At 40.0% G+C, this 10,648-nt stretch overlaps 1 protein-coding gene across 3 annotated transcripts in view; it reads left to right on the forward strand.

Moving 5' to 3' along the window:
• Positions 1-21: 21 nt before the first annotated feature.
• GOLGA3 (golgin A3) overlaps positions 22-10,648 on the forward strand; it is a 24,212-nt gene continuing 13,585 nt past the window's right edge. The window contains exons 1-8 of one of the 3 annotated variants that reach the window (XM_008634092.2): positions 22-1,126; positions 3,939-4,220; positions 5,062-5,174; positions 5,662-6,353; positions 7,556-7,667; positions 8,699-9,005; positions 9,603-9,805; positions 10,026-10,163. In XM_008634092.2, coding sequence (XP_008632314.1) covers positions 997-1,126; positions 3,939-4,220; positions 5,062-5,174; positions 5,662-6,353; positions 7,556-7,667; positions 8,699-9,005; positions 9,603-9,805; positions 10,026-10,163 — 1,977 coding nt within the window. In that variant the 5' untranslated portion in view covers positions 22-996. The remainder of the gene's footprint in view (positions 1,127-3,938; positions 4,221-5,061; positions 5,175-5,661; positions 6,354-7,555; positions 7,668-8,698; positions 9,006-9,602; positions 9,806-10,025; positions 10,164-10,648) is intronic. The other 2 variants (XM_008634094.2, XM_017734943.1) reach the window with 2 other exon arrangements.

Raw genomic sequence — 10,648 nt, forward strand, 5'->3', positions numbered from 1 at the left:
ATAACAGTAAGATTTTGTAATCTGGATTCATCTGTCAGTAACTGTCGGAACAAAATTTAATTACTTGTAGTGACTGTATAGAACAATTTCTGTTAGATGGTATTAGTTGGCGGGATCTTTATCCAGAGGTTAGATCTGAATATCTGGAGAATCATTTGAAAATTTTGTAAACTGTGGTTGGAAATCCTCTTCTTGACTGGTCATAGGAGAAGGCAGTGTTGAGCTGCAGTCCAGGCCACATTCTGACTGCCAATGTGTGCTGTAATGAGTAGTTCACATTCTGTACAGTGATTCATACTTGTTATTCTGCAGACAAGTAAACAGTAATGATGTAATTTATTTTTAAAAAATTAAATCTGAATTCCATACTTCATTTTAACAAAAGATGCTGAAACTCATTCCTTGAAATGAAATATATGGCATGCTTCCATATATATGTACACCATTGTTTACAGAGCAAAATGCTACTCTGAGTACTGCCTTGGTTCTTAACTCAGAGGCCAAAAAGGCCTTTCCATTAAAAGGGACAGTGATTTTAAATCAGCTCCCTTGCTAAATATTATCTGTTGCATCATTCTGCAGTGCATCAATGCTACTAAAAAAAGTGAGCATAAACAGATCACTTTTTATTCCCAAATCTGGGTATTTGGTTGTATTTCATTGTCTCTGTTGTTACCCATGTCCTGGTTCTGTCTGTGGGCACTACTTTATTTTTAACTCATATTCTCAGAGCTCTAGTAAATGTCTGTAAATTCATTACGTATTGTTTCTAGAGGATGCAGCTCCTTGGTGATTACGACTTTGTCTGCGAGCTGTTTCCGTGATGTGGAGTTAGCAGCTGCCTGCTGCACACCAACAGCTCTACAGCTCAGAACTGTGCTCCTGTGTGACGTCTTGATGCTGTTCTTGCTGATGGAGAGAAACAGGACTTGGTAGCTCACTTGGTGGCAAATTGTTGAGAAGAAGAACTTTCCAAGGATCTGGATCATTTTTACCATGGACTCCTCATCTGTCCAGCAGGATGTTCACTTGGAGAACAGAAGCAGTAATGGGGCTCCTGGCACCTCTGAAGAACTTTTAGATTGTAAATCCAAGTCTCAGCTAGTTACTACAGATGAAATTAACAGTAAGTTATTTAATATGCACCAAATAATTTCCTAGTCTTACCCAGGCTTTTATATAATCATCTGTTTTATTGTTCAGCTGATGCAGAAGGATGTTTTTCCTTGAGGTCAGGAATTTCTTGTACAGCAGTTTTAAGCAAGTTTGGTGAAGTCTATAGCTCTGTGTGTGTGTAAAACTGTTTTTTTAGCAGTAGAACTTGTTCTTTTGAAAGCAAAACCAAACTATTAACTTAAATACTATCAGCTGTCAGGTGAGTATTTGTTGTTCAGGGTGTTGGTATGTCTTCAGATAATGTTTCCAAGAGTGTACACCTGAAACTCTCTAGAATGAGCAGTTCTGAAATGACTGTTCCAGAGTAAGCTTGTGACTGGAGCACTTTATTCTGGCAGAAGAAATCTTCCTAATAAATTAAATTACTTAGATAAACCCCAAAATGTCTGGCTAAGCTTCCCTTTATGAAAGAGAGATGCTGGCATTTATCTCAAAGTAACTTTTATATGTAGACAAGCTTTATTATAAAATAATCATGCAGCTGTTTACAAGAAACTTTAGAGTCCATTATCTGAGTAGATTATAGAATCAAACTTGATCTGGAAGGGAGCTGTGGGGGTTATGTAGTCCAACCTGCTGCACAGAGCACACCTAGTTCTGGAGCAAGATCAGGTTGCTCAGGGCCTCATCCTGTTGAATTCTGAAAGTCTCTGTAGAGGGAGGTTCGGCAGCCTCCCTGCCCATTCCAGTATTTAAGTGTTTTCATTGTGAAAGTATTTTCCCTGCACTGAATTGAAATCTCCATGTTTCCCTGGCAGGAGTCTGAGGGTATGTTGGTGTATAAGGATATGGGGGTGGCTGGGTGGAGGAGTGTGTACATTGTGGCTGCGTAGACACACAAAAGCACAGTGGTTCCTTCTGTAAAAGGAGGTGACGTGATGAGGTTGGGGCCTTCTGGTACCACAGGTTTGTCAACTTGTCACAGGCAGGAGAGAGGAAGCCTGAGACTTTATTTGCTTTTCTTATGCTGCCCGTTATCAGAGTGGCAGAGGGTAGTTAGGTGATGACTCATTCATCTTTTATGAAGCTGGAGATGACACGTTCCTGTCATCTCCTGTGCTGGACAATCGAGTTGTGGCTAACAAATAGATAAAGTGTATCTTTCTACTGTTTTTATTCTAATTGCGTCTCCTTGCCCATTGTTCTAAAAAGACTGCAGCTGTATTGACACTACTGCCTTTAAATGACTTTAGTTCAAGGAGTGTTTAGATGCTGAGTGTCTCTTGGCCTCAGGAAGTTGCCCAGAAACCACTCCTCCAGAATTTTGCTCCAGCATCCCATTTGTGTATGTATACCACTCACTGTTGTGAAGAAAAAGTGTAAATAAAGTATAAACCTGATGCAGTAATAGCTGCAGCTTCTGAGATGGGCAGAAACAGTATTTCTGCACGTATGAGCTGTCTTCTTCTTTTTGGCTTCATGTGGCTATTCTTAGCATTGACACCTATTTTAAATTTGGTTTTGCCAATATTCTAGTTTTAAAATGTTAGTCATTAAAAAGCAGTCTTGTCCTCTGTCCGCCTTTACATCCTTGTTGAACCCACCCTTTCCATGCCTGCAGCTGTTTTTGTGACAACATGATGGTCTACATCAGAGAAATGATTAAGGCTAAATGGTCTGAAATGTTGTCTGCATGACAAATAAGATACTCAAAAGTATTTTGATTCCAATCTTAAGAGTCGATGGGTTTTGGCAACCTAAGACTGAAAGCTTTTTATTTCTACCTAAAATCAGTTTCCTCATTCAGTTTCCTCTGTGCTGGTTCACACTGTGCTGGCTTAAGGGAAGATGCACTGCAGAGGTGGGAACTTGAATTTTGCACTTGCAAATAACTTTGTGATCATAAATGCTAAATGTTTCCCACCATCTTTAGTAAAAAATAATGACATCTTCCATATTATTCCAATGAGTTCCAGTTACTTCAGTGATAACGTGGTGTGGGAATGAACAGAAAGGCAATGGCTGTTTCAGTGCTCTGCTCATTTAAGATCTATAGTAATTAAATTAAAGTTAGATACACAGGTTTTTTTGCAACAGCAGGTTCATAAATGTTAGTAGTCCCCAGCCAAGTAAATAGAAAAGTGTGAGAAATCCAGAGTAAAAGCCTGTGAAATGTTTGACTGATTTTGAATATGCATTTTTTCTAATGGAAAAGAAAAATACTAGTAAGTGGGGATAAAATTGGTGTTGAAGTGGTTCCTGAATTGCATTTTAATTGGTAGGTTTATTATTTTGATAGATATGAGCTTTGCTACTGTACTTTTGATGAAGATGTCCTATTTGAAAAAATGTAAACTCAGTTTAAAATTGAGAAACTGCTTGGTCCAGGCTGGAAATCAGGATGATGGATGCTTTCTCCTCAGTGCCCAGCAGCACATCAAAGAGCTGAATCATTCAGCACAGGCCTGCAGCTGCTGAGCCTTACTTGTAGCAGGTTGCCCCTCAGAGTTCCTTACACACGGTGTTTCATGCTTCTAAACCTAACAGGATTTAAAAACCTTTGTGAAGTTTTCAAGATACCTTATATGATGACTTTTGAGGTCCTGCTTGAGGGCAACATAGTAAAGCAAATGAAAGGTACTTGTTCTGGTCTTTTAAAGTAAAGAATCAAAAATCCTCTGTGAAATTTCTCCTGCCAGTTGCTGTCAGTAGCAATTTCCATATTTGTACAATATAAAGGCAACAGTGCATTGTATTTGGGTGGAGGTGTGAACATAAATGGTGTGGCTTAAAGTGTAGCTCAGTAAAACTTCCTTTTCCAGCTACCAGTAATAACATCAATGAAGTGCCAAACGAAGAGGGAAGTCTGGAGATAAACAGCAAAGTGGACGCCTGCCAGAATGGGCCAGAGTCGCTCTGCCCCGACTCTCCTGTATCTTTTGATCCCACCAGCAGTGAACAGGGTGAAGAGTCATCCCCAGGTGTGACTGGTTTCCATGACAGCCTAAGGAAGTCTCAGGGAACTAGTGCTGAGGGCATAGCTCTTAGAAAAGAAGCTTTGCAGTCTCTCAAACTAAGTCTTCCCATGCAAGAAACTGAATTGTGTAAGCATCTGTTTATGGTGGTGCCCCTGCTTTCTCTTGCTGCATAAAGCTTTTTTTACTCTGAGCCTGGCTCTGGACTTCTATAACATCATTTAAGCTTGAACTAAACTTCATTTTTGCAGTAAACTTTTACTTAGAACTACAATTCATTTTCTTTCAGTAAGCCACCCTCTGCTGCAGCTAAGGCATGTGCCTTACCATTTAAAACTGGCTCTTCACTGGAGGGGAATTCACGCTTTCTGGGGCTGAAGCTATTCTAGTCTTCTTGATTATTAGGAGTAACAGGTGACAAAACCAAAAACCAGCAGAACCATATGATTTTAAGCTAAGAAAAAAGGAAGGGAGAGAAGAGCAATGAAGGGGGGAGAAGGGAAAGCCTTTATATTAAGGTGTCTAAAAGTCTTACTACAGGGAAGGTTTAATGTGAGTTAATAAGAGGTAAGAAAATGTATCTAGGGAACAATTTGCCACTGCTTGTAGGGAATGAATGAACTGTGTAGGTCTTGCTTAGTTTTATAATTTTAGTACTGTCAGAAATGCAGGACAGGTGAGATTAAATGACAGCAATATTTTTTTCTTGCTGTATAATCTCTTGTCATATGGCTGCGGAGGAACTATAGCATTTGCAAACTGAGCAGTGGCAGTCCACAGGCTTTATGAGTGCTTACACAAGGATATATTTGCAGAGGGTCGTTTGAGGTGTGTGTCAGTGGGCTTTCCTTTTGTTCCTTGCTTAAGCATGAAGCATGTTGCCAATGGTAGAAGGGGCTTTTACCTTTTGCATTCCATTTGCCTGTGTTGGAGTCTTCTGTTTGACTGTGAAGGTATCTTTCCCTCACAGGCTCAGTAGAGTCTTCACTGCCATTGGAGAATGAAGAACAGATCAGACTTCAGGCAAGAAGGCGTCTGGAAGAACAGCTCAAGCAATACCGAGTGAAGAGACATCAAGAAAGAGTGAGTACCACGCAACACATCTTCTAGATTGAGTTTTGTTGAGAAGCTTGGAAACTTTACCATTTCTGTGCCCTGAACTAAAACATTCAGTAGTTTTCTCAAATGTGAGAAAGCATTTTTTTTTCTTCTAAACAGGGAAAATTTGGTTCTGTTACCTCATCAGTAATGTACCATTTTGTGCAACTTAAAATGGCGGGGGGGGGAGGGGAGGGGCAACCGACACCAAACTTAAAGTGACCTACATGTTCAATTTTGCCTGTATTTTCAGTTACCTTTAGGAGTTTCACATGAACATTTTCAATATATATACACTGAATGTTGATAGGGTTAATTGCTGATATAATTTACCTTGTTTATGAAAGGATGTATATTTAATATCGGTGTAGAAGTGTAGAGCTTTATATCTTAAATTACAGCAAAATAAGTCTTTGGTGCTATTTTAAAGTTAGCACTCTGGAATTTATTGTTAACTCTTTGTTTCTTTCAGTCGAGTCAGTCTACATCCAAAACCCGTCCCTCCAGCACCCTGGATCCTGAGCTGATGTTAAATCCAGAAATCCTGCCAAGAGCCAGCACTGTAGCGATGACAAAAGAATACTCCTTTTTGCGGACCAGTGTCCCCAGGGGGCCAAAGCTGGGTAGCTTGGGACTTCCAGCATCGTCAAAAGAAAGAAGAAGTTCAAAATCTAAGGCCAGCAAGATCCGGTCCTTGGCTGACTACAGAACTGAAGATTCAGACACTCAAAATGCTACTGGGAATTCTGTGGCTACTGACTTATCTGGGGGGGCTCTGACGCAAAGCAGAAGTGGTCCAACATCAGTTGTTTCTGAGATCAGTCTGCCCTCTGATGTGGATGATCGAATAGAGAATTCCTCCTTGGCAGGAGACAGCATTTCAGAGATTGATGGGAGTGAAGTGGGAATGAGGCTGGATGGAAATGAGAGCGACAGCTCTACCTACAGCAGTGTGTCAGGGAAAGGGCTGTATAGCAGTTTACGGAATGCAGAAGGCAAACAGGATACTCCATATACAATAAATGGCCAGAAGATACATCCTGAAGCAATGGGGCAATTTCCTTCCATCAGTGAGGTGCTGCAGGCTGCAGCAGTGGAGCATCAGGCCCAAGAGCAAGAAGTTAATGGAGAGGTACGGAGCAGGAGAGACAGTATTTCTAGCAGGTAAGAATGATCACATTGTTAGTTAATTATATTTTCTTGGAATAGGCAGCCTATTACTCTTGCCTCCTACTAACTTTAGATCCAGTTTTAACTTACACTGTGATTAAGTCTGTTATTAGCTTCCAAATTCTAAAAGAATCTGAGAGGTCGCTTCACTTGAGTACCTATTTACTAAGTATATCTTTAGAGAAAGATATTTTTGCCACTGACTGTATTAAATGTACTGCAAGCAGTTGTTTCTATCTGTGTAGAAGGACTTCATTCTCTGAATCACTCACAAGCCTTGGTCTGTAAAGTCTGAAAGTGTAGAGTTGACTGCCTCAGTAATATTTAGTATTGTCCTTTTCCTAATCTGTGCATGTACCTTTCAGACCTCACATAGTTAAGAAATGCCAAGAGTCTTGTCCTAGATACCCTATCCTCTTTATTTTTAGAATAAGATTTAGTCTCCCAAGCTTATGTGTGTATGACAGGTATTAAACTGATTCAGAAAGCAAGTGCATGGCTGGTGAAGCCCTTAACAATGTGTGCTTTTTATAAGTTGTCTGTAGATGCATGTTTTTTTGAAATTTTTGAATTTTTTTTAAATACTCCCCCCCCGCTTTGTTAGAATAAAGTGTCATGCCCAGAGATGTTGAGGTGTACAATCAGTTGTTGATGATTATTCTGGCTTAGACTTATTTCTTATGGTAATGAGAGAAGATCTTTTTCTCAAGATGCCTTGGCTGTACAGCAAGAAATCAGCATAAAGAATCCCTTATACCACATACCTGTTCTTCCTCCTATTGCAGAAGCTGTTGGTATTTCTCAGGCAAATTAAAGCAGATAGACAATAGTTGTGGAGGTTTTGTGATCCCATCATGTCCAGTTGTCTGCTTAGAATGGGATCTGTATATACAGAATATGATGAAGTCAGCGATTGCACTTCTGTGAAATAACAAACATACGGTGCCACACTAGATTCTAGTTGCTGCAAGTACAGGAAGCTGGAGTATAAAACTTTAGCATGAATGTAATTGCTTTCTCTTTTTAACAGAGGTTGTTCCACTGTGTTCTGGATCTATCATAAAGCCAGAAAAAACATCCAACAGTCTAAACCACGTGGAGTCTGAGTACCTCTTAATTTCAGTGTCACTTTTCTTCAACTAGACAAGAGTTGTATTCTAGCCCTCTAACTGTGTTTGTGTTGTCTCTGTCTCCAGTGTTTCTATGGAAAGCTCTATCGCAGGAACTCATGATGAGATGTTGCAGGTTATGAAGGAGAAGATGAGACTTGAAGGGCAACTAGAAGCACTCTCACTAGAAGCTAATCAGGTAGAAAATGAATTTGGAATTCTGTATTCAGCAAATCAGATGAATATTTTAATTAATTTTCAAGAGCTTCTTGCTCATTACTTGTGGAATTGTGTTTTGTAAAAACATTGTTGGATAAGGTACTTTACAAGAATGCCATGGTGGCTGACCCTGGCTGGATGCCAGGTGCCCACCAAAGCTGCTCTGTTACTCTACTCCTCAGCTGGCCAGAGAAGAGAAGAAATAACAATGAAAGGCTCATGGGTTGAGATTCTCCCCAGAGAGATGGGGAATCTCAGCTCCAGAGCATGGGGCACCTCCTTCCCCTCCCTCTGCACTGTTTCTCTCACACAGTTTTCTTTCTTATCTTTGCTGTTGTTCCTCTGCTATTTTTTTTTCACTTTCTGAAATCCCTCATCCCAGAGGCACTCCTGCTGTCACTGATGGGCTCAGCTCTGGCCAGTGGTGGGTCCATCTTGGAGCCAGCTGGCCTTGGCTCCACTGGACATGGGGGAAGCTTCTGGCAGCTTCTCACAGAGACTACCCCTTGTAGACCCCCACTACTGCATAAACACAGTACAGATGGTGAAGAGGATTAGTATCAAGTTGGTAAAGTCTTCAAAGATTACCTTAAAGAAAAAAGAAAGTGGGGTTTTCATATGTTTTTTTTTTTAAGAAGTCAAATTAAAAGAGGGACAATAAATCCAGAGCAGTGCTAGCGATGTCTTTATAAGTATTTTCTTTTTGTTTTAATTGATGGTATAACATTAAAAATACAAAGCATTCTTCCTTAAAGTGTGGAAATATGTGTTTTATGAAAAATGCTGATGTGGTTACTGATATGCAATGCTCTGTGTCTTGTATGTTCTTTCCTCTGTGTTTTCTTTGACTATTTGAAATACCTGATAGGTGAGATGTTGCTTTAAAAAGAATTTTTTACAAGCAAGTGGTCTTTGCCTTATCAAAGCCATTTTGCTGGGCATCTTTTTTAGTCAGCCATTAATGTCTTTTCTCATGAGACTTCTGTATTTTGATTTTCTGGACACATTCAGGCTCTCAAAGAGAAGGCTGAGCTACAAGCCCAACTTGCAGCTTTGAACATGAAGCTTCAGGCACAGATGGAGCACAGCCAAAACAGCCAGCAGAAGCAGGAATCTCTGAGCTCAGAAGTGGCCACATTAAAGCAGTCTTGCTGGGATCTGGAACGAGCAATGGCTGACCTGCAAAATGCCTTGGAAGCAAAGAATGCCAGTTTGGCTTCTTCAAACAATGATCTGCAGTTAGCAGAGGAGCAGTACCAGAGACTCCTGCAGAAGGTTGAAGATATGCAAAAAAATGTTCTCACCAGAGACAGCACAGGTGGGATGATGTAAATATCAGTCTTTAAAAATTTGTTGTTGCATAAATCATTTTATTTCAACCTAATTCTGAAGTCCAGGAAGAAAAAGAAATTTTAATTTGTGTTTATTTGATATCATACTAATAAAATGGTGTGAATTTTAAGACGATTGGTTTCTATTTTGTGTCACAAAAGTGTCACAGTTTGCAAGCTGCCACTGCCAGCCTGGAGAGGGAGGCATAAACATTTAGTCCAGACAGTGGCCTAGTTGTTTTTTTGGAAAATTGTACAAATACTGATTTGTAATGATGACTCTACATGCCAGGACACCTACTTCCTGATGTTTAGTTAGTTGATGTTTTCATAACTAAGGAACTGTGAATGCTTACAGAAGTGATTCATTTAGTTTAATTTTACTCTGCTTATGACCCGATACTTTGGATTCTAGCACTTTGGCAGGAAAAGCCAATCTTTATGTAATTAGGCATATGTGCTTTTGTTCAGCAATAAAGGAAAAGTAGAAAAACCTACGAATATAGCAATAATCCATGAAAAAGTGTGCATATAACAGCACAGTGGGGTGTGCTAGTCCAAGTCCTTCATTTTTGTTCTCCTAGTTCACGACCTGCGACAGCAGTTGGCTTCCTTGCAGACCCAGCTTCAGAAGGTGCAGCTGGAACGGACCACGCTGACCAACAAGCTGAAGGCATCTGAAACAGAGATCACATCTCTCCAAAATGTGAGGCAGTGGTACCAGCAGCAGCTGGTCCTGGCACAGGAAGCCCGTGTCCGGCTGCAGAGTGAGATGGCCAATATACAGGTATTGTGATGTACTTGTATATGGGAGAGCTGAGAATCTGTTCTTTTTTGTCAGTTTTAACCACAGGACAACCTAGTGCCCTTCTACAACGGCCTGACTGCACCAGTGCCATGAAAGTAGTAGCTGAAATAAGGCACACACAGTTTCAACATGATTTTTTTTTTTTCTGAAATTCTTAAATTCTGTTGGTATTAATCTGTGATTTTTTTCCTTCCTTTAGGCTGGGCAAATGACTCAAGCAGGTATGTTGGAACATCTCAAACTAGAGAATGTGGCACTGTCTCAGCAGCTGACTGAAACCCAGCACAGGTCCATTAAAGAAAAGGAACGTATTGCAGCACAGCTACAAAATATTGAGGTATGGTTGTAGATGGATTTCATGAGTTATGTTCTGTCTAGGTTGTGTATTTATGTTTTGCAAAGTCAAGGCTATTCTGGCAAAGTCACATAGAATTCTTATGAACTGGTTCAAATGCTGCATTATAAAAGCAGTAAATATTTCAGAGCAAATAAATTTGTGTGGCATTATTAACAATAAGAGGGAACAAGGCCATATATTTTCCATTTGAAGGTGATCCTTGCATTTGCAGTTCTGGTATTTGTTTTTAATTGAAGGCAAATTTAAATGTTGTCCTTTGCCCATTCATGTACTTTTTCAAGAGAACTTAATCGGAAGTTAATCTAAATTAGTAATTTGCTTTTTAAATGTGTGAAATTGCTCAGTAATCAGGTTTGTCCTTCCTTCCCTCCAGTAAGAAAAGTTGGGTAAAATCTGAAGTTCAGTTCAGTCACTTCCAAAGCTCTTTAGAACCTTAAATTCCCCTGATTTTCAGTGACATTCCT

Source organism: Corvus brachyrhynchos, unplaced genomic scaffold, assembly GCF_000691975.1.
Source record: "Corvus brachyrhynchos isolate BGI_N302 unplaced genomic scaffold, ASM69197v1 scaffold114, whole genome shotgun sequence".
In the NCBI taxonomy this organism is placed as follows: domain Eukaryota; kingdom Metazoa; phylum Chordata; class Aves; order Passeriformes; family Corvidae; genus Corvus; species Corvus brachyrhynchos.